This window comes from Littorina saxatilis, linkage group LG6, assembly GCF_037325665.1.
Source record: "Littorina saxatilis isolate snail1 linkage group LG6, US_GU_Lsax_2.0, whole genome shotgun sequence".
In the NCBI taxonomy this organism is placed as follows: Eukaryota; Metazoa; Mollusca; class Gastropoda; order Littorinimorpha; family Littorinidae; genus Littorina; species Littorina saxatilis.
This window is the reverse complement of record NC_090250.1, coordinates 56,621,022-56,644,740: the sequence shown is the minus strand read 5'-3', so window position 1 is coordinate 56,644,740 and position 23,719 is coordinate 56,621,022. Positions and strand designations below refer to the sequence as shown.

The 23,719-nt window shown below is 43.7% G+C and overlaps 1 protein-coding gene across 1 annotated transcript in view; it reads left to right on the top strand.

Annotated features, from left to right (window-relative positions):
• LOC138969580 (WD repeat-containing protein 19-like) overlaps positions 1 to 23,719 on the top strand; it is an 85,070-nt gene that overhangs the window by 20,439 nt on the left and 40,912 nt on the right. The window contains exons 6-16 of the mRNA XM_070342434.1: positions 1,754 to 1,967; positions 2,402 to 2,514; positions 6,101 to 6,182; positions 6,923 to 7,014; positions 7,966 to 8,206; positions 9,113 to 9,227; positions 9,789 to 9,898; positions 10,205 to 10,333; positions 11,695 to 11,844; positions 12,177 to 12,257; positions 22,387 to 22,453. Of these exons, the coding sequence (XP_070198535.1) occupies positions 1,754 to 1,967; positions 2,402 to 2,514; positions 6,101 to 6,182; positions 6,923 to 7,014; positions 7,966 to 8,206; positions 9,113 to 9,227; positions 9,789 to 9,898; positions 10,205 to 10,333; positions 11,695 to 11,844; positions 12,177 to 12,257; positions 22,387 to 22,453 (1,394 nt within the window). The remainder of the gene's footprint in view (positions 1 to 1,753; positions 1,968 to 2,401; positions 2,515 to 6,100; positions 6,183 to 6,922; positions 7,015 to 7,965; positions 8,207 to 9,112; positions 9,228 to 9,788; positions 9,899 to 10,204; positions 10,334 to 11,694; positions 11,845 to 12,176; positions 12,258 to 22,386; positions 22,454 to 23,719) is intronic.

Genomic DNA, 23,719 nt, shown 5'->3' with positions numbered 1-23,719 from the left:
TCTCAAAATTTTGCGCGACAAGCTCTATTCATTTTGTTTTTTCCTGATAAACAAAACACTGAACTAACATAAAAACAAACCTTTAAAACTGCCTAACCACTTTGAAATATGGCCTCAGGTGTATACTCCAGCCTTAAAGGGGAGGGAGTCTTAAAATGGAGCTTTATTTAAAGATGCTGTTACAGAAAATCTCACAAAACTAAGCATCACAATAGCTGATGAAGTCCGGAAATATATCTGTCGGGTGTGTGTGGGTTGTGAAAGAGTGAGTACTCTAGCTTCTATTGAGGCAAAGGTCCGCATGTTCTCCTTGTTCTCAGACACACCCGTCGCTAGTGACTGGCCAATAATGTCACATGGGAAAGTTTGCCTCAGACACACCCGTCGCTAGTGACTGGCCAATAATGTCACATGGGAAAGTTTGCCTCAGACACACCCGTCGCCAGTGACTGGCCAATAATGCCTCAGGGGAAAGTTTGCCTCAGGGGAAAGTTTGCCTCAGGGGAAAGTTTGCCTCAGACACACCCGTCGCTAGTGACTGGCCAATAATGTCACATGGGAAAGTTTGCCTCAGGGGAAAGTTTGCCTCGGGGGAAAGTTTGCCTCAATAGAAGCAAGAGTATTCACTCTTTTACAATCTCTACTTATTCTTCTTCCTTGTTTATGGGTTGAAACTCCCACGTTCACTCATGATTTTGTGCGAATGGGTTTTTACGTGTACAGACCTGTTTACCCTTACGATTTTGGCGTAATTTATTACGATTTTCTGCAAAAAATACGCCATTCCGCTATCCGTGTCAAGACTACGATTTTCATAAATAAAAAAAATGTTAAAAAAAAAAAAATTAATCAATTCACATGTTTGGCATTGTTTTTTCAATGGCAAAATGGGGTGAAAAAGCACAGGACTGACCAGAGATCATGTCTGTCTGATAAGACGCTGGAGAGCTTTATTCTAGTGGTGAAGTCTCGCCCTCACTCATTCGGCAAGCGCAAGTACAGTAGAAAAGCGCTTGACACACTGAAAAAGGCCTACTACGAGCAAAAGAAAAAGAATCAGTGATGCAGGTGCTTTTGATGTGATCTTCGTTGAAATTATGATGACTACAAAAACTGACTGATGTGTTTTGTTTGTGAATGATGGATATATGTGCATGATTGCGTTTCGCAGACACAGTTGTCATGTGCGTTGTAATTGGCGACGAATGCTGGATGATTACTATTTTTGTGCCAGGATTACTATTTTTGGGGCTGAGCATTACTCCAAAACACTTATGGGGGTAAACAGGTCTGCGTGTATGACCTTTTTTTTCCCCGCCATTAAGGCAGCCATACGCCGCTTTCGTGGGAAGCATGCTGGGTATTTTTATGTTTCTATAATCCACCGAACTCTGACATGGATTACATGATCTTTTCCGTGTGCTCTTTGTCTTGTGCTGGCGTGTACACACGAAGGGGGATAAAGCACTAGCAGGTCTGCACATAAGTTGACCTGGGGATCTGAACAATCTCCACCCTCAATGTCATATCCACTACGCCACTGCGCCCGTCTCACAGCCCGTCTCACAGCCCGTCTCACAGCCCGTCTCACAGCCCGTCTCACAGCCCGTCTCACAGCCCGTCTCACAGCCCGTCTCACAGCCCGTCTCACAGCCCGTCTCACAGCCCGTACAAACCCGACAGAGTTATTTCCAAACATCATCTATTTAAAGGGATTTCCACTGTATTCATTTCATTTTGTATCCTTTCCCAGGAAAATCCCCATCATCGGCAAGCACACCAAGCGGATCACGTGCGGGGCGTGGAGCGCGGAAGGTCTGTTGGCGCTGGGTAGCGAGGACAAGACCATCTCCGTTAGCAACGCCGAGGGAGACACTCTCAGACAGACTGCGCTCAGAGCAGATCCCAACAACGTGCAGTTCTCAGAAATGAAGGGGGATGAGAGGAGTTCCATCGGAGAGAACACAGTATGCACCTTCTCTGCTTTGTACATTCACTCAAGTTTTGATTAAATGTATTCTGGTGGACTGGGAATCGAAAGGCAGGTGGCAGTGTGTGTGTAGAACAATTCAGACAAAACTGCTGGGCAGATGGTCATGAAAATCTACATATGAACTCTTGCAGATGATATCCCTAGAGGTGTTTTTTTCTCTCCAATAATTGCATTTCTTGACATCGTATCCAGGTTTTAAGAAAATATATATTGCTTTGCTTTGTTTGAATTGATTGTGTGCTCAAAAACAACAAAAATCTTTTTTTCAACTTTTTTCTCAGCAACATGTTTTTCTTATTCACAAATGTATAAACTTCTTTTCGGCTATTTTCCATTTTCATCTCTGATCATTCAGTATCTGTAGAGGTTCATCATTCTCATTCTTGATGTTTGTTTTCACTTCACAAGGTGAGTGTCAACGTGGGGAAGCAGACGTTGTTTCTCTTCAACATCAACGACCCAGACAACCCCATCGAGTTGGCTTTTCAGCAACGCTACGGCATGATCATCTCCTACAAGTGGTTAGTATCTTCTACGTCTTTCTTTACAAAAAGCCTTGTTCTTAACCCAGTGCCTCCTAGAACGCCTAATGTTGCCCGCTAAAGAAAACATATCGACGTTGTCACGGAATTTTGGCGTCACTCATTTTTGACAGCTTTTTAGCAGAAGGCCAAACCTGATAATGTTTATTATGAAATAGTGTTTATATTTGTATCTGGTATGGATAAAAAGATAAAAGAAGGTTAAATAATGACTGTATTGTCCATCATATTTTAGAGAATATTTCTCATTGAGAAAGATTTTCTTGGTCTAAAGCACAAAAACATCAAAATTGCCAAGATTCGAGTTACGCCCAAATTGCAGGATGACGACTGGAAATGCCCGCTTTACACCTTGCTACCTACTTTTATTTTCCTTTTCAAAGTATACCTATAACGCAGTGTGATGCATCTCAACATATGCACGCAACGGCCAAGCAACATTCCTGTGTGTTGCACATGGTTGTGATAAAATCTTACGTCTTTTGTCTGATCTGTTTTCATCTCGACCCGCTGCCTGTCAGCTTTGAGCATTTTCTCTTTTGGAACGCTTGATGTGTTTACTTTGCTACGAATTTGTCAAGTTTGTAATTGACAGAGTTACTTCCCATGTCATCAGAACTGCATTAGAGACGGCGTCATTCGGTGCAGTTTGTAATTGACAGAGTTACTTCCCATGTCATCAGAACTGCATTAGAGACGGCGTCATTCGGTGCAGAATGCAAAGGGTTAATCATAAAAATGTGTCATCTGTCTGCGGCGTTTGAGAGCTCTGGACAAATGTTGAGTGATTTCTTGTTGCCTTTGTTTTATATTCTGCAAGTGTTATCCCCTGTTGGCTGCATTGGAAAGATTTCAGAAATGTTCACATTATCCTTTGTGTTGCAGGTTTGGTGATGGCTACATTCTCATTGGCTTTGTGTTGCAGGTTTGGTGATGGCTACATTCTCATTGGCTTTGTGTTGCAGGTTTGGTGATGGCTACATTCTCATTGGCTTTGTGTTGCAGGTTTGGTGATGGCTACATTCTCATTGGCTTTGTGTTGCAGGTTTGGTGATGGCTACATTCTCATTGGCTTTGTGTTGCAGGTTTGGTGATGGCTACATTCTCATTGGCTTTGTGTTGCAGGTTTGGTGATGGCTACATTCTCATTGGCTTTGTGTTGCAGGTTTGGTGATGGCTACATTCTCATTGGCTTTGTGTTGCAGGTTTGGTGATGGCTACATTCTCATTGGCTTTGTGTTGCAGGTTTGGTGATGGCTACATTCTCATTGGCTTTGTGTTGCAGGTTTGGTGATGGCTACATTCTCATTGGCTTTGTGTTGCAGGTTTGGTGATGGCTACATTCTCATTGGCTTTGTGTTGCAGGTTTGGTGATGGCTACATTCTCATTGGCTTTGTGTTGCAGGTTTGGTGATGGCTACATTCTCATTGGCTTTGTGTTGCAGGTTTGGTGATGGCTACATTCTCATTGGCTTTGTGTTGCAGGTTTGGTGATGGCTACATTCTCATTGGCTTTGTGTTGCAGGTTTGGTGATGGCTACATTCTCATTGGCTTTGTGTTGCAGGTTTGGTGATGGCTACATTCTCATTGGCTTTGTGTTGCAGGTTTGGTGATGGCTACATTCTCATTGGCTTTGTGTTGCAGGGTTGGTGATGGCTACATTCTCATTGGCTTTGTGTTGCAGGTTTGGTGATGGCTACATTCTCATTGGCTTTGTGTTGCAGGTTTGGTGATGGCTACATTCTCATTGGCTTTGTGTTGCAGGTTTGGTGATGGCTACATTCTCATTGGCTTTGTGTTGCAGGTTTGGTGATGGCTACATTCTCATTGGCTTTGTGTTGCAGGTTTGGTGATGGCTACATTCTCATTGGCTTTGTGTTGCAGGTTTGGTGATGGCTACATTCTCATTGGCTTTGTGTTGCAGGTTTGGTGATGGCTACATTCTCATTGGCTTTGTGTTGCAGGTTTGGTGATGGCTACATTCTCATTGGCTTTGTGTTGCAGGTTTGGTGATGGCTACATTCTCATTGGCTTTGTGTTGCAGGTTTGGTGATGGCTACATTCTCATTGGCTTTGTGTTGCAGGTTTGGTGATGGCTACATTCTCATTGGCTTTGTGTTGCAGGTTTGGTGATGGCTACATTCTCATTGGCTTTGTGTTGCAGGTTTGGTGATGGCTACATTCTCATTGGCTTTGTGTTGCAGGTTTGGTGATGGCTACATTCTCATTGGCTTTGTGTTGCAGGTTTGGTGATGGCTACATTCTCATTGGCTTTGTGTTGCAGGTTTGGTGATGGCTACATTCTCATTGGCTTTGTGTTGCAGGTTTGGTGATGGCTACATTCTCATTGGCTTTGTGTTGCAGGTTTGGTGATGGCTACATTCTCATTGGCTTTGTGTTGCAGGTTTGGTGATGGCTACATTCTCATTGGCTTTGTGTTGCAGGTTTGGTGATGGCTACATTCTCATTGGCTTTGTGTTGCAGGTTTGGTGATGGCTACATTCTCATTGGCTTTGTGTTGCAGGTTTGGTGATGGCTACATTCTCATTGGCTTTGTGTTGCAGGTTTGGTGATGGCTACATTCTCATTGGCTTTGTGTTGCAGGTTTGGTGATGGCTACATTCTCATTGGCTTTGTGTTGCAGGTTTGGTGATGGCTACATTCTCATTGGCTTTGTGTTGCAGGTTTGGTGATGGCTACATTCTCATTGGCTTTGTGTTGCAGGTTTGGTGATGGCTACATTCTCATTGGCTTTGTGTTGCAGGTTTGGTGATGGCTACATTCTCATTGGCTTTGTGTTGCAGGTTTGGTGATGGCTACATTCTCATTGGCTTTGTGTTGCAGGTTTGGTGATGGCTACATTCTCATTGGCTTTGTGTTGCAGGTTTTATGATGGCTACATTCTCATTGGCTTTGTGTTGCAGGTTTGGTGATGGCTACATTCTCATTGGCTTTGTGTTGCAGGTTTGGTGATGGCTACATTCTCATTGGCTTTGTGTTGCAGGTTTGGTGATGGCTACATTCTCATTGGCTTTGTGTTGCAGGTTTGGTGATGGCTACATTCTCATTGGCTTTGTGTTGCAGGTTTGGTGATGGCTACATTCTCATTGGCTTTGTGTTGCAGGTTTTATGATGGCTACATTCTCATTGGCTTTGTGTTGCAGGTTTGGTGATGGCTACATTCTCATTGGCTTTGTGTTGCAGGTTTGGTGATGGCTACATTCTCATTGGCTTTGTGTTGCAGGTTTGGTGATGGCTACATTCTCATTGGCTTTGTGTTGCAGGTTTGGTGATGGCTACATTCTCATTGGCTTTGTGTTGCAGGTTTGGTGATGGCTACATTCTCATTGGCTTTGTGTTGCAGGTTTGGTGATGGCTACATTCTCATTGGCTTTGTGTTGCAGGTTTGGTGATGGCTACATTCTCATTGGCTTTGTGTTGCAGGTTTGGTGATGGCTACATTCTCATTGGCTTTGTGTTGCAGGTTTGGTGATGGCTACATTCTCATTGGCTTTGTGTTGCAGGTTTGGTGATGGCTACATTCTCATTGGCTTTGTGTTGCAGGTTTGGTGATGGCTACATTCTCATTGGCTTTGCTCAGGGATTCTTCGTGGTCATCTCAACACACATGAAAGAAATTGGGCAGGTGAGAAAGCAGAGCAGTTGATTTTCTTTTTCATTTTTAGATGTTTATGTAAATGGCCTGGTGGATAAGACGTCGGCCTCCCATGTGAAGGTTGAGTGTTTGAATCCTGGCTGTGTCTGGTGGGTGAAGGGTGGAGATGTTTCCAATCTTCCTGGTCAGCTTATGTGCAGACCTGCCAGTGCTAGTGGGGCAGGTGGGGTGGGTCTGAAAGGGAAGGTCCTAGTGTGCAGACCTGCCAGTGCTAGTGGGGCAGGTGGGGTGGGTCTGAAAGGGAAGGTCCTAGTGTGCAGACTTGCCAGTGCTAGTGGGGCAGGTGGGGTGGGTCTGAAAGGGAAGGCCCTAGTGTGCAGACCTGCCAGTGCTAGTGGGGCAGGTGGGGTGGGTCTGAAAGGGAAGGTCCTAGTGTGCAGACCTGCCAGTGCTAGTGGGGCAGGTGGGGTGGGTCTGAAAGGGAAGGTCCTAGTGTGCAAACTTGCCAGTGCTAGTGGGGCAGGTGAGGTGGGTCTGAAAGGGAAGGTCCTAGTGGGGCAGGTGAGGTGGGTCTGAAAGGGAAGGTCCTAGTGTGCACATGAATGATTATCAACTCTCCTTTTATGAACTGCGTTGCTAAGTTTTACGAGCAGGGAAACATTAAAGTAGAAACTTAGCTGAAGTTTTTCACGACTAGAGACTTGCTTTTTTCTCTTGTGTGGAGAATGTGAATTTGAGTGACATTATTTGATTGGTTGTGTTGATTGCAGGAGCTGTTTCAGGCCAGGAACCACAAGAATCGTCTGACAGACATTGCTGTATCTTCTACACTGGGAAAGGCTGCGTCTGCTGGCGACAACTGGTATGTCGTCCTCACAGTTGTCATCTCTTCACGAGGGCTGTACACATACACATGAAACATTTGTGGGCTTTTTGCCCTGCTCTCTCCCCCCCTTCCCCATCTCCCCCCCCCCTTCCCCATCTCTCCCCCCCCTTCCCCATCTCTCCCCCCCCTTCCCCATCTCTCCCCCCCCTCCCCATCTCCCCCCTTCCCCATCTCTCCCCCCCTTCCCCATCTCTCCCCCTTCCCCATCTCTCCCCCCCTTCCCCATCTCTCCCCCCTTCCCCAGCTCTCCCCCCCTTCCCCATCTCTCCCCCCCTTCCCCATCTCTCCCCCCTTCCCCATCTCTCCCCCCCTTCCCCATCTCTCTCCCTCTCTCTCTCCTCCCTCTCTCTCCCTCTCTCTCCTTCTCTCTCTCTCTCCTCCCTCTCTCTCCCTCTCTCTCTCGCTCCTCCCTCTCTCTCTCTCCCTCTCTCTTCCCCATCTCTCCCCCCTTCCCCATCTCTCCCCCCCTTCCCCATCTCTCTCCCTCTCTCTCTCTCTCCTCCCTCTCTCTCCCTCTCTCTCTCGCTCCTCCCTCTCTCTCTCTCTCCCTCTCTCTTTCCCTCTCTCTCTCCCTCTCTCTCTCTCTCTCCTCTCTCTCTCTCTCTCTCCCTCTCTCTCTCTCTCCTCTCTCTCTCCCTCTATCTCCTTTCTCTCTCTCCCTCTCTCTCCCTCTCTCTATCTCTCTCTCCCTCTCTCCCTCTCTCTATCTCTCCCTCTCTCTCTCTCTCTCTCTCTCTCTCTCTCTCTCTCTCTCTCTCTCTCTCTCTCTCTCTCTCGTACTTTTGTAGGTTTACATGTAAATAAATACACAGACACAATTGTAAAGACACCCCAGAACTAAACCCTGACCCTGACCCTGACCCCCACACCAGTTATTTTATCACCCTTTCAACAACCTCTCCTGACCCTCACACACCTGACTTGCAGCGTCAAGATCCACGACCTGGCCGACTTCAAAGAGATGTACGCCATCATCACACTGGAGGAGGAGCGTCAGCTGGACAAGATCGAGTGGTCGGACGACGGTCAGTTGCTGGCGGTCACCACGCCCAAGGGGGCGCTGCATGTCTACCTGGCCAAGCTGCCCATGCTGGCCTCGCTCAACCAGACGCGTGTCGCCTACCTGACCTCCCTGCTGGAGGTCACCATCGAGGACAGTGTCAATGGGGTGAGAGAGGGGAGTTTTAGTGTTTAAGGTCACATGCATTCGCGTTCATCAAATCTGACATGGAGAAATGTCAGTGGTGGTGCATGTCACATCAAGACAAACGAAACACTACAACATTAGCATTATATTTAAATATATGTACTAAGTAATAACATTGTTCTCAACTTAACACCTGTCTGCTTACATAAATAATAATAATAATATGGGAGATTTATAGAGCGCTTGACGTTCTCTAAGCGCTTTACAATGAATTGGTGAGAGGTCAAGGCAGGTGAAATAGCCCGCACGTTGAACATCTCTCATGCTCGGTATTTTCGTGTTTCTATAACCTACCGAACTCTGACATGGATTACAGGATCTTTTCCGCACGCACTTGGTCTTGAGCTTGCGTGTACACACGAAGGGGGTTAAGTCACTAGCAGGTCTGCACATAAGTTGACCTGGGAGATCGGAAAAATCTCCACTTTTAACCCACCAGGCGGCACACATGAACTTGTGCATGCATGCATGTATGTATGCAGACACACTCAACACATACACATGTGTATGCATGGATGGGTACACACACACACCTGGGAACACAATCATGTTGGTGTGTGTGTGTGTGTGTGTAAACACGCATGTGTATGTGTGCACAGCGTCTGTCGTTGTTTGTTTTAGTGTGTAATGACTGATGGATCATTCCCATAACTGAATTGGGTGAACCTAGTGCAATCAGCAAAAAGATGGGACATTTTTTTCTACATTCCAGACCCAGGGTAATGGCTGTACTGTTTCATTTCTTTTTTCCAAACAGAACGTACTTGTTAAGATGTAGAAAACAAAGGGGGATAAGCGCTTCAATACAAAGCTGACCTGTGCAACAAAAGTAAGTGAATTTATTTTTAAGCTACTTGTGTGCAACAGGAAAACCCAATGACAATAGCAGTGGAAGTGGAGCCATCATTCCTGGCCATCGGACCGTACCATGTCGGCGTGGGCATGAACAACCGCGCCTGGTTTTACATCCTGGGTGACAACGGTAAGCTGGCTGCAAAATACCTACATTTCTAGCATTTCTATGATTTGTTTTCCTCCTGATGTTGTACAGGAGAAACAACACCACCCGCCCCCCTTCCGAAGACACTGTATTTAAGAGGAAAGGAAATTGGGCCAGGGGGAAAGTTAGGAAAAAAATGGAGATTTTGTGTGTGTGTGTGTGTGTGTGTGTGTGTGCTGGGTTCATCTGGTGGATAATGTGGGTTTTACAGTAACTATGAGAGTTGTAAAAGATACTATCAGCATTATTTCAGGGCTGACACTACAGGTAGCAGTGAAAGACTTTTTTTCTGGAGGATGCTTAGAGTGCAGAAACCAAGGAAAATGGGTGCTTTCTCAGAATTTTCTTTGGTCTTCAAAATGTATGTCCTGCGGATGGTGTATTTATTTATTTTTTTATGGCTGCCGTGCACATAATTGGTGGGCGTTTATTCAAACAAAATGCATCTATCCACTCACAATGTCCTTTTGCTCATTCTCCACTTATTAACATTCTACCATTTGCACCTTGAAACTTGTTACCTGTGGGTGGTGTAACGTTCAGGTCCAGAGATGTTGAAGGAGCAGCGAGAGTACCTGGGGACGGTGCGGGCCATGAGTCTCAATGCAGACTACGCTGCCGTCAGCTTTGAGGGCAAGGTTCAGCTGCACATGGTGAGTGTTGCCTGCATCACTTTCTGTCTGGAACATACTGTCCAGCACATGTCACATATCATACACTCCATTCTATACTATACACATATCATACACTCCATTCTATACTATACACATATCATACACTCCATTCTATACTATACTGTCCAGCACATGTCACATATCATACACTCCATTCTATACTATACTCATGTATTTACGAAGACGACAAAGTAACAACTCTCAAATTGTTACTTCGTCGTCTTTGTAAGTATGTTGCTACAGTAGTTGTTTTGTCTTTTCCTGAATTTCTTGTGTCCATTTCAGATTGAGAGTGACACGACAGGAGCCATGAACGAGGAGCGTGAGTCTCGTCTCTTCCCCGACCCCGAGCACCATGACTCTCAGATCACCTGCCACTACCTCACCTCAGACTTCCTCATCTTTGGCACTCAGGTCGGTTCACTTGCACATGATGCACAATGCGAAAGAACAACATGTGTAGCAATTTCTGCGATTTGGGTCATTGTTGACTGACGCTTCTGATTGGATAAACACAGGGAAAAAGTTGGACCAAAATGTAAACAAACTTTACTGTGCACACTGACTATGGCATTCCATTTGTCAAATAATCATTTGGATACTTTTTCATGGTTTTTTCACCAGTTTTAGCTAAATAATCATTATTTAGAAGCTCATGTGCTAAATAAGTAATTGTTTATAAACAATGTAAAACAATTCTAAATAATTTTTTGTTTACGTAAACCATTCATTATTTACCTAAACAATTCATTGTTTAGGTAAATAATTCATTGTTTACGTAAATAATGATTTATTTAGCAACATTGCTGATTGTTTACAAACAATGTAAACTACGTCTAAATAATATATTGTTTACGTAAACAATATATTATTTAGACTTATATTACATTGTTTATAAACAATCAGCAATGTTGCTAAATAAATCATTATTTACGTAAACAATGAATTATTTACCTAAACAATGAATTGTTCTTTTCGTACGGCAATTTCAGCTTGTAAAATAAACAAATTTACGAACATTTTCTGATAAATAATGTTTGGAGATACCTTGTATTGAAAAAAAAATGAAGCTTAGAAGTCAATTCTTGATTCCCCTAAATAATGAAAACTGCTCACTTTATCCACCCAAAAAATATTATTTTGTGAAATAAGTGATTATTTGTGTAAACAATGAATGGTTTACGTAAACAAAAAATTATTTAGAATTTTTTTACATTGTTTATAAACAATTACTTATTTAGCACATGAGCTTCTAAATAATGATTATTTAGCTAAAACTGGTGAAAAAAACATGAAAAAGTATCCAAATAATTATTTGACAAACGGAATGCCATAACTGACTCCCACTTTCCTTCAAGCAAGTATGGTATAGATTGAACATTGGTATAGGTAGCAGTCAGGATGTATAGATTGAACATTGGAAAGTCCTTCTTTGAGCCATGTGACGTCCGAGTTCTAACTAAAATCGATCAATACATAAATGTTATTTGTATATTTGACCGAAATATGACATTTTACACAGATCTCAACAGTCATTGTTCACCCGTCACGATATAATCTTCGTGGTTGAAAACGACGTTAAACACCAAATAAAGAAAGAGAGTCATTGTTCACCCCGACAGCTGGTGCATTCTCGGAGGAACACAGACTGTTTTGATCTGTGTAAAATGTCATGTTTTAGTCAAAATTAGAAATAACTTATATTGAAATGAACAAGCGACGTTCATCCTCGAACGGAGGTTTCACTGTCACATGATGTGTGTGTTGCTGTGCAGAACGGGAGCATTCACTTTTTCTTCATCGAGGACTGGCAGTACGTGATGGAGCACCGGCACATGGCTGGCATTCGCCGCATCTTTCCCGACCCCAGCGGCACCCGCCTCATCTTCATTGACGACAAGAGTGATGGATACGTCCTCAATCCAGTCAGTTACTTCATAATTGTTATAATCAACACTTGTAATTTTAAGAATCTGCTTCTCATGGTTTACTTATATTGATACGTAACACTTGGCAGTAAAAACATGCACAAGCAAACTGAAATAAATAATGATGACTACATGAAGGGACAAAACTACATGAAGGGACAAAACTACATGAAGGGACAAAACTACATGAAGGGACAAAACTACACAAATCAGATGCTGAATTAATGCTTGACTCTGTAAGCACCACCCACATACATTCCTTTCACAGGGTAGAAATAATTAACTGCAATGTATCCACGCGGTGGTTAAAAGCATCTTTTTGGTGACAGGTGACGGATTCGGTGGTGACCATTCCAGACTTTTCCCCCACGGTACAGGGCGTCCTGTGGGAAAACTGGCCTCTGGACAAGGTGAGCATGTTTGTACTGTGTCACTTGGCTCCGTGTACAGTGGAGCCTGATTTTAAGACCTTCACAAGTCTGAAAGTCGGGTCTTAACCAGGCGGGAGTCTTAAAATGGAGGTACATTTACAGAGGTTTTGAAAAGAAGGTCTGAAAGCACCATCTTAACAGGACGGGAGTCTTAAATCAGAGGGGGTGTTCTGCTGTGGAATTTCTACACTAGTTCCATTGTTGCTCAATCTAATGAAGAGCTTGGCTAATTATTTATTATTTGGTCAGTAATCTGCTTTCTCTAAATAAATAATTACATGATATTGTGTGTACATTTAAAATTATTACCAATTCAGTGCCCCATATGCCTTTTTGACCAATCAGGACGCATTCTAGGTGACCCTCCAAATGTTATAACGTTCAGGCAGGGACCCTTTTTGTTTATCAAGCTAAAAATTAACAAGACAAAGTAAAAATTTAAATCAACAATATCAGCATGATTTATTCTAAAGAATGACACTTCAAATGCTATCAGATAATACTCTCTTTATCTAAAAAATACCGAAAAGCGAGTTTTGTCGGTGGGTGCTTTGCGGAACAGCAAGGCACCGCCCATTCTCTGAGTGTGCAATGCCGACCCGCTCACTTCAAATTTAAATTATCTAAGTTCGGAAAAATCAAGTGAAATTGTGTCAATCGCTTTACGTCAAATGTATCTTTACGTCATTTCCCATCCGTCTGGAATCGGTTCTAAACCTGTCGCTCTCTGTTCAACAAAAAAAAAGCGAAGCAACCGAAATGCATGTTCAACATGGTTTATCTTGTGAGATTGTTGTGTGTCAAACGCATTTGATCTGTGAATATTCATCACGTCAGGTGTGTTACTCTGATTGGCTGACCCAGTCACGAGAATTCTTTGACTGACAGGCATAATCAGGTAGGAGTACTCAAGTTCCCATTGCGGCTGTTCTGTCTAATTCGCGGGGTCACTTCGAAATTTCTTTTGGTCGAATTAAACGGTAATAAAACCGTTATTTCTAATATGCTGACTGTTAGCAAATGATAACAGACATGTCTCACAAACGATATCAGCATTCGCCTAAAAGGCTCATGCTTGATATCTTTTTTCTCGACATGTCTGTTATCATTTGCTAACAGTCAGCATATTAGAAATATTACTCATACTAACAGGTGATGGCGGGAGAGTTTGTTTGTCAGGTATTATGGATATCATGTTTCTGTTGCATACTACTCTTTACAGAACATGCATTCCTTAAAGAGTCATGCATGTAGCTCATTCCTGTAAGTTTTGTTTTTTCATACTGCTTGGTTCATATTTTCAAACTTGGGATGTCAATACTCATGAGATAATGTAGAACATGCATCTACCTACACTGCTGATATTTAAGCCTCAAATGAATAGGAACAATTTGGACAGAACTCCGTCGGGTTTGTATGGGTTGTCGAAAGGTGAATGAATGCATCGCACTACAATGATATCATTGGGGAACAAACAACAACTCCAATATGAGTTCCCTCCACTGTATTTGGTCAAATAAATAATACAGTTATGATATATACACACCTACACACACAATCATGAAAAGAAAGATATCAGGGTTATGGATTCAAAACCGGGTACTCACAGGTTTGAAGACAGGTTTGACAATCCCGTGCACAAACCAACACAATAATCTTACCCGGAGTCTATCAAAAATTGCTACCCGTGAGGTAGACAGAAAAAACACACACACAGTCCGTGAAATCACTGACACACAATATCCACAGTACAATACCGACACACGGCTAGTGTGTACCGACACACGGCTAGTGTGTAAGTGAAAAAATACAGTCACAGTTCACAGTTAGGATTGGGACCAGTGAGACTGCGGCAACCTTCTAATCTAGTTGCTAAATACTAATTATACTTTAATTAAATAGGTTCTCCTGAACATGGCTTAACTCAACTAGATCACACACAAAAACTGCCGATATGTCCGTTCACTTGAAAAAAGTAGTGGTGTACTTGATTCTCCGACTGGCGATCTCGACCTAACCAGTTTACATCGTCCCGTGACCTTTCTGGGTCCAACTATACGGACTTTCCTGTAACCTCGCTGCTAGCTTCGTGAAAGTCCCGTCGAACTTCAGCTAAACTGGTCCAGAGAAATAAGATATTCGGCGGCTTTCTCATCCTTTTTATATTTAGTCAAGTGGGTTTTAGTATGGTGACACCACTGTGACGCGACGAAGCCAGACTATGTTTTAGCAGCTGGTTATATTACCGGAATAGACATCTAGGTTGTTTTAGTAGTTTTAGTCGTTCTTTAACCACTGTGATGTGTTGGAAGAGTTTATTTTTATGTGCTGTTTTAGAGGTACTTTTTATCAGTATGGAACATGTTCAGTTCTTACAGTAGTTGATAGTGGGGGGGGGGGGGGGGGGGGATCCTATCTTATTCTGCGTACTTTTATTGTGGTTCCGATAGCTCTTAGAGTTTCATAGTTCTCACCATGTCTGTATAGTGTATGTATTAGTTACTGTGATACCAAATTGTCTTACCCATGTATGTATGATGCTATGCGCCAGTGATGTATGAATGCTATTTATTTTTGTTTTTATCACACAGCAAGCTGCTTTCCTCGTGTATTTTTTATGTTCATTCATGTATTGTACACTTGGCAATAAATTATCTATCTATCAAAAAAAAAAAAAAAAGATGATTCTTCTTTTCCGGCATCTGGCCGCAATCCTCCACTCATGTACAGGTTACTAGACACACTGCACAAACATGAAGAGCGGACATCTTGTTATTACAATCTGTCCTCTACGAACTAGTTTCTGCAATGTAAATCGGTTCAGCTTACGCGATACACAAAATATCGATATTCGAATGCCTATTAAAGTTACCTGTTAAAGTGCTTTGACGATCGCGTCTCAGAAAACACAAGTAAGGGCTGGAACCTTCTCGTGCATTCTCTCCGGGCATTTTCTCCTCCCGCGCGATTAACATTGAGACCTTTCTCCTCGATGGACAGCCGTCAAGTGTGCTGCTAAACTAGCTACGATTCACGAAGTTAACTGTTCGCTGGTTTGTGGGCTCTGTTCACTCCGTGAAACACACATTTCCACGTGTATCTTGTTTCCACGCGTATCTTGTTGGCTTTCGTGAATCGTGAAGGATACAAATGCTATCTCGGCCTGACTCAGTTGTTAGCCGTTTGATTTCCTTCACAAATACCCTTGCTAAAACCTGTGACAAACATTGAAGGGGCCAATCACTAGCGAGGAAACATGTGGACACGAGCAGTCGACTTCGTGAAACTGACTGCATGAATTAAGCTTTGGCACTGAATTTTCGGAAAAAGGATTTCACGGAGTCTTCGCAAAATCGATTTTAGGCTTTAGTCATGTCAATCCTTTCTCCCTCCAGTTAATTAAGCCTTGCGTTTGTGTTAGTTGTTGCAGGGCGTGTTCAGTGTTGTCAGGCATGGGAATTGTCCGCCGAACGGCGGATTTCCGCCGAATTTTTATTTTGTTCCGCCGAAAAAGCAAAAGTGTCCGCCGAAAAAATAAAGGGGGGAGGCAAAGCACCGGTTGCTTTTGCCTTTGCGCAAAAGCCCGCGAAAACTGTCCGTACTTTGTTCACGCACTGCTACCGCCCGCCTCAGTTACTTGAACTTTGAGTGAAACAGCTCGCTGTTGATTCGCGGGCACGCTATAGGATTCGTAGTGTACCTTTGTCTCTAAAAGTCACAAGGCTACAACGATCTGTGTGTGAGGCGAGATCAAAGGCAGGTCCATTGTGATAGCTGGATGGCCTTGTTTATAGACACTGACCTTCTTTCTAGGGGTCATTGACTCAGTTTTAGCTATGAGAGGTGGTTCCCCTTTCATATGAGAGGAAACACTTCCTGCACCCGGGTCAGTGACCGAGTTTAACCTATGGGGAGTTTAACCTATGGGGCGGTCTCTTTGATGTCTTGAGAGGAAACTTGGCCAGGGTAGTACATGCACCAGAACTGGTGGACACCATGAAATCGGAGATTGATCGGAGATTGATCAGAATGTACATGTACATGCTTTTACACGACTTTTTAAATTTTACTTCTAAAATTGTGACAGTAAAGTGAACATTTGAACTATGCCTCTCTCTATGGATTATATTATGAAGCTGTTGAAAACATGCAGAGATTGTACTCTCCAAGGAAAGATCGATGGGACGATCATTTGAAGGTGAGTGGGAAAACTTGTCTTAAGACCATTTAGGGTTGAAAACTCCACAGCGAATTGCTGATATAACGAACTAAAATTTATCTCCCTTGAGATTCACTGTACCCGGACTTCACTGTATAATATATATATATATATTATGTATATAATTTTTTTTCTTCAAAAAAGCAAAAATTGGTACTAAAAACTCTGATTCTAAAAACAGAATTTAATGGCAAACTTGGAGCTCAGATGACACCAGATTGCACCATCTGGGTTCTTTGGAGAATTTTTTTTCCGGGGGGGCATGCCCCCGGACCCCCCTAGTAAGGCTAGGCGCTTCGCGCCGTCGACTTGACGATTCGCGTCTTCAGTTATACATTTTCCGCCTTTTTTACAATTTTCAATTCCCATGCCTGGTTGTATTGTTGTTGCAGGGCGTGTTCAGTGTTGTATTGTTGTTGCAGGGCGTGTTCAGTGTTGTATTGTTGTTGCAGGGCGTATTCAGTGTTGTATTGTTGTTGCAGGGCGTGTTCAGTGTTGTATTGTTGTTGCAGGGTGTGTTCAGTGTTGTATTGTTGTTGCAGGGTGTGTTCAGTGTTGTATTGTTGTTGCAGGGCATGTTCAGTGTTGTATTGTTGTTGCAGGGCGTGTTCATTGTTGTATTGTTGTTGCAGGGTGTGTTCAGTGTTGTATTGTTGTTGCAGGGCGTGTTCAGTGTTGTATTGTTGTTGCAGGGTGTGTTCAGTGTTGTATTGTTGTTGCAGGGCGTGTTCATTGTTGTATTGTTGTTGCAGGGTGTGTTCATTGTTGTATTGTTGTTGCAGGGTGTGTTCAGTGTTGTATTGTTGTTGCAGGGCGTGTTCATTGTTGTATTGTTGTTGCAGGGTGTGTTCAGTGTTGTATTGTTGTTGCAGGGCGTGTTCAGTGTTGTATTGTTGTTGCAGGGTGTGTTCAGTGTTGTATTGTTGTTGCAGGGCGTGTTCATTGTTGTATTGTTGTTGCAGGGTGTGTTCAGTGTTGTATTGTTGTTGCAGGGCGTGTTCAGTGTTGTATTGTTGTTGCAGGGTGTGTTCATTGTTGTATTGTTGTTGCAGGGCGTGTTCAGTGTTGTATTGTTGTTGCAGGGCGTGTTCAGTGTTGTATTGTTGTTGCAGGGTGTGTTCATTGTTGTATTGTTGTTGCAGAGCGTGTTCATTGTTTATTGTTGTTGCAGGGTGTGTTCATTGTTGTATTGTTGTTGCAGGGTGTGTTCATTGTTGTATTGTTGTTGCAGGGCGTGTTCATTGTTGTATTGTTGTTGCAGGGTGTGTTCATTGTTGTATTGTTGTTGCAGGGCGTGTTCATTGTTGTATTGTTGTTGCAGGGTGTGTTCATTGTTGTATTGTTGTTGCAGGGCGTGTTCAGTGTTGTATTGTTGTTGCAGGGCGGGGCGTGTTCAGTGTTGTATTGTTGTTGCAGGGCGTCTTCAGTTATACATTTTCCGCCTTTTTTACAATTTTCAATTCCCATGCCTGGTTGTATTGTTGTTGCAGGGCGTGTTCAGTGTTGTATTGTTGTTGCAGGGCGTGTTCAGTGTTGTATTGTTGTTGCAGGGCGTATTCAGTGTTGTATTGTTGTTGCAGGGCGTGTTCAGTGTTGTATTGTTGTTGCAGGGTGTGTTCAGTGTTGTATTGTTGTTGCAGGGTGTGTTCAGTGTTGTATTGTTGTTGCAGGGCATGTTCAGTGTTGTATTGTTGTTGCAGGGCGTGTTCATTGTTGTATTGTTGTTGCAGGGTGTGTTCAGTGTTGTATTGTTGTTGCAGGGCGTGTTCAGTGTTGTATTGTTGTTGCAGGGTGTGTTCAGTGTTGTATTGTTGTTGCAGGGCGTGTTCATTGTTGTATTGTTGTTGCAGGGTGTGTTCATTGTTGTATTGTTGTTGCAGGGTGTGTTCAGTGTTGTATTGTTGTTGCAGGGCGTGTTCATTGTTGTATTGTTGTTGCAGGGTGTGTTCAGTGTTGTATTGTTGTTGCAGGGCGTGTTCAGTGTTGTATTGTTGTTGCAGGGCGTGTTCAGTGTTGTATTGTTGTTGCAGGGTGTGTTCATTGTTGTATTGTTGTTGCAGGGCGTGTTCATTGTTGTATTGTTGTTGCAGGGCGTGTTCAGTGTTGTATTGTTGTTGCAGGGTGTGTTCATTGTTGTATTGTTGTTGCAGAGCGTGTTCATTGTTTATTGTTGTTGCAGGGTGTGTTCATTGTTGTATTGTTGTTGCAGGGTGTGTTCATTGTTGTATTGTTGTTGCAGGGCGTGTTCATTGTTGTATTGTTGTTGCAGGGCGTGTTCATTGTTGTATTGTTGTTGCAGGGTGTGTTCATTGTTGTATTGTTGTTGCAGGGCGTGTTCATTGTTGTATTGTTGTTGCAGGGTGTGTTCATTGTTGTATTGTTGTTGCAGGGCGTGTTCAGTGTTGTATTGTTGTTGCAGGGCGGGGCGTGTTCAGTGTTGTATTGTTGTTGCAGGGCGTATTCATTGTTGTATTGTTGTTGCAGGGCGTGTTCAGTGTTGTATTGTTGTTGCAGGGTGTGTTCATTGTTGTATTGTTGTTGCAGGGCGTGTTCAGTGTTGTATTGTTGTTGCAGGGCGGGGCGTGTTCAGTGTTGTATTGTTGTTGCAGGGCGTATTCATTGTTGTATTGTTGTTGCAGGGTGTGTTCATTGTTGTATTGTTGTTGCAGGGTGTGTTCATTGTTGTATTGTTGTTGCAGGGCGTGTTCAGTGTTGTATTGTTGTTGCAGGGTGTGTTCATTGTTGTATTGTTGTTGCAGGGTGTGTTCATTGTTGTATTGTTGTTGCAGGGCGTGTTCAGTGTTGTATTGTTGTTGCAGGGCGGGGCGTGTTCAGTGTTGTATTGTTGTTGCAGGGCGTATTCATTGTTGTATTGTTGTTGCAGGGTGTGTTCATTGTTGTATTGTTGTTGCAGGGTGTGTTCATTGTTGTATTGTTGTTGCAGGGTGTGTTCATTGTTGTATTGTTGTTGCAGGGTGTGTTCATTGTTGTATTGTTGTTGCAGGGTGTGTTCATTGTTGTATTGTTGTTGCAGGGTGTGTTCATTGTTGTATTGTTGTTGCAGGGTGTGTTCATTGTTGTATTGTTGTTGCAGGGTGTGTTCATTGTTGTATTGTTGTTGCAGGGCGTGTTCAGTGTTGTATTGTTGTTGCAGGGCGGGGCGTGTTCAGTGTTGTATTGTTGTTGCAGGGTGTGTTCATTGTTGTATTGTTGTTGCAGGGCGTGTTCAGTGTTGTATTGTTGTTGCAGGGCGTGTTCAGTGTTGTATTGTTGTTGCAGGGTGTGTTCAGTGTTGTATTGTTGTTGCAGGGCGTGTTCAGTGTTGTATTGTTGTTGCAGGGCGTGTTCAGTGTTGTATTGTTGTTGCAGGGCGTGTTCATTGTTGTATTGTTGTTGCAGGGTGTGTTCATTGTTGTATTGTTGTTGCAGGGTGTGTTCATTGTTGTATTGTTGTTGCAGGGCGTGTTCAGTGTTGTATTGTTGTTGCAGGGCGGGGCGTGTTCAGTGTTGTATTGTTGTTGCAGGGCGTATTCATTGTTGTATTGTTGTTGCAGGGCGTGTTCAGTGTTGTATTGTTGTTGCAGGGTGTGTTCATTGTTGTATTGTTGTTGCAGGGCGTGTTCAGTGTTGTATTGTTGTTGCAGGGCGGGGCGTGTTCAGTGTTGTATTGTTGTTGCAGGGCGTATTCATTGTTGTATTGTTGTTGCAGGGTGTGTTCATTGTTGTATTGTTGTTGCAGGGTGTGTTCATTGTTGTATTGTTGTTGCAGGGTGTGTTCATTGTTGTATTGTTGTTGCAGGGTGTGTTCAGTGTTGTATTGTTGTTGCAGGGCGGGGCGTGTTCAGTGTTGTATTGTTGTTGCAGGGCGGGGCGTGTTCAGTGTTGTATTGTTGTTGCAGGGCGTGTTCATTGTTGGATTGTTGTTGCAGGGTGTGTTCAGTGTTGTATTGTTGTTGCAGGGCGTGTTCAGTGTTGTATTGTTGTTGCAGGGTGTGTTCATTGTTGTATTGTTGTTGCAGGGCGTGTTCAGTGTTGTATTGTTGTTGCAGGGTGTGTTCATTGTTGTATTGTTGTTGCAGGGCGTGTTCAGTGTTGTATTGTTGTTGCAGGGTGTGTTCATTGTTGTATTGTTGTTGCAGGGCGTGTTCAGTGTTGTATTGTTGTTGCAGGGCGGGGCGTGTTCAGTGTTGTATTGTTGTTGCAGGGCGGGGCGTATTCATTGTTGTATTGTTGTTGCAGGGTGTGTTCATTGTTGTATTGTTGTTGCAGGGCGTGTTCAGTGTTGTATTGTTGTTGCAGGGTGTGTTCATTGTTGTATTGTTGTTGCAGGGCGTGTTCAGTGTTGTATTGTTGTTGCAGGGTGTGTTCATTGTTGTATTGTTGTTGCAGGGTGTGTTCAGTGTTGTATTGTTGTTGCAGGGTGTGTTCATTGTTGTATTGTTGTTGCAGGGTGTGTTCAGTGTTGTATTGTTGTTGCAGGGTGTGTTCATTGTTGTATTGTTGTTGCAGGGTGTGTTCAGTGTTGTATTGTTGTTGCAGGGTGTGTTCATTGTTGTATTGTTGTTGCAGGGTGTGTTCAGTGTTGTATTGTTGTTGCAGGGTGTGTTCATTGTTGTATTGTTGTTGCAGGGTGTGTTCATTGTTGTATTGTTGTTGCAGGGCGTGTTCAGTGTTGTATTGTTGTTGCAGGGTGTGTTCAGTGTTGTATTGTTGTTGCAGGGTGTGTTCATTGTTGTATTGTTGTTGCAGGGTGTGTTCATTGTTGTATTGTTGTTGCAGGGCGTGTTCAGTGTTGTATTGTTGTTGCAGGGTGTGTTCAGTGTTGTATTGTTGTTGCAGGGCGTGTTCAGTGTTGTATTGTTGTTGCAGGGTGTGTTCATTGTTGTATTGTTGTTGCAGGGTGTGTTCAGTGTTGTATTGTTGTTGCAGGGTGTGTTCAGTGTTGTATTGTTGTTGCAGGGCGTGTTCATTGTTGTATTGTTGTTGCAGGGCGTGTTCATTGTTGTATTGTTGTTGCAGGGCGTGTTCAGTGTTGTATTGTTGTTGCAGGGCGTGTTCAGTGTTGTATTGTTGTTGCAGGGCGTGTTCAGTGTTGTATTGTTGTTGCAGGGCGTGTTCAGTGTTGTATTGTTGTTGCAGGGTGTGTTCATTGTTGTATTGTTGTTGCAGGGTGTGTTCATTGTTGTATTGTTGTTGCAGGGCGTGTTCAGTGTTGTATTGTTGTTGCAGGGTGTGTTCAGTGTTGTATTGTTGTTGCAGGGTGTGTTCAGTGTTGTATTGTTGTTGCAGGGTGTGTTCAGTGTTGTATTGTTGTTGCAGGGTGTGTTCAGTGTTGTATTGTTGTTGCAGGGTGTGTTCAGTGTTGTATTGTTGTTGCAGGGTGTGTTCAGTGTTGTATTGTTGTTGCAGGGTGTGTTCAGTGTTGTATTGTTGTTGCAGGGCGTATTCATTGTTGTATTGTTGTTGCAGGGCGTGTTCATTGTTGTATTGTTGTTGCAGGGTGTGTTCAGTGTTGTATTGTTGTTGCAGGGTGTGTTCAGTGTTGTATTGTTGTTGCAGGGTGTGTTCAGTGTTGTATTGTTGTTGCAGGGTGTGTTCAGTGTTGTATTGTTGTTGCAGGGTGTGTTCAGTGTTGTATTGTTGTTGCAGGGTGTGTTCAGTGTTGTATTGTTGTTGCAGGGTGTGTTCAGTGTTGTATTGTTGTTGCAGGGCGTATTCATTGTTGTATTGTTGTTGCAGGGCGTGTTCATTGTTGTATTGTTGTTGCAGGGTGTGTTCATTGTTGTATTGTTGTTGCAGGGTGTGTTCATTGTTGTATTGTTGTTGCAGGGCGTGTTCAGTGTTGTATTGTTGTTGCAGGGCGTGTTCATTGTTGTATTGTTGTTGCAGGGCGTGTTCGTCGCGTACGACCAGGAGAAGATCTACACCTACGTGCACTGCCGGGAGACCATCAACGGTATGAAATCCATCATGGCTCTGTCCCCACCTATCGCTACTCTGACAGTGATCCTTATGACCCCAGTACCAGTGAGTCCGTCGTTACTCTGACAGTGATCCTTATGACCCCAGTACCAGTGAGTCCGTCGTGTCGGTGTGAAGTGCACGTCTGATGTCACGTGTTCACCGCACAGTGTGAAGTGGGCTGGCTGATGTCACGTGTTCACCGCACAGTGTGAAGTGGGCTGGCTGATGTCACGTGTTCACCGCACAGTGTGAAGTGGGCTGGCTGATGTCACGTGTTCACCGCACAGTGTGAAGTGGGCTGGCTGATGTCACGTGTTCACCGCACAGTGTGAAGTGGGCTGGCTGATGTCACGTGTTCACCGCACAGTGTGAAGTGGGCTGGCTGATGTCACGTGTTCACCGCACAGTGTGAAGTGGGCTGGCTGATGTCACGTGTTCACCGCACAGTGTGAAGTGGGCTGGCTGATGTCACGTGTTCACGGCACAGTGTGAAGTGGGCTGGCTGATGTCACGTGTTCACCGCACAGTGTGAAGTGGGCTGGCTGATGTCACGTGTTCACCGCACAGTGTGAAGTGGGCTGGCTGATGTCACGTGTTCACCGCACAGTGTGAAGTGGGCTGGCTGCACCTGGACTGCTGGCGGTTGTTCTGCAGAAAAGATTTAATGCTTATCTGACTTTTGTCTTTCTTTGCTTCCTCATCCTGTTTGTCTTCTTGTTTTGACTTGATAACAGGGACCAAGTCTGGTTTGAGTGTTGGCAGGAGAAATGCTTAGTTTGATAACAGGGACCAAGTCTGGTTTGAGTGTTGGCAGGAGAAATGCTTAGTTTGATAACAGGGACCAAGTCTGGTTTGAGTGTTGGCAGGAGAAATGCTTAGTTTGATAACAGGGACCAAGTCTGGTTTGAGTGTTGGCAGGAGAAATGCTTAGTTTGATAACAGGGACCAAGTCTGGTTTGAGTGTTGGCAGGAGAAATGCTTAGTTTGATAACAGGGACCAAGTCTGGTTTGAGTGTTGGCAGGAGAAATGCTTAGGTTGATAACAGGGACCAGGTCTGGTTTGAGTGTTGGCAGGAGAAATGCTTAGTTTGATAACAGGGACCAAGTCTGGTTTGAGTGTTGGCAGGAGAAATGCTTAGTTTGATAACAGGGACCAGGTCTGGTTTGAGTGTTGGCAGGAGACATGCTTAGTTTGATAACAGGGACCAGGTCTGGTTTGAGTGTTGGCAGGAGAAATGCTTAGTTTGATAACAGGGAC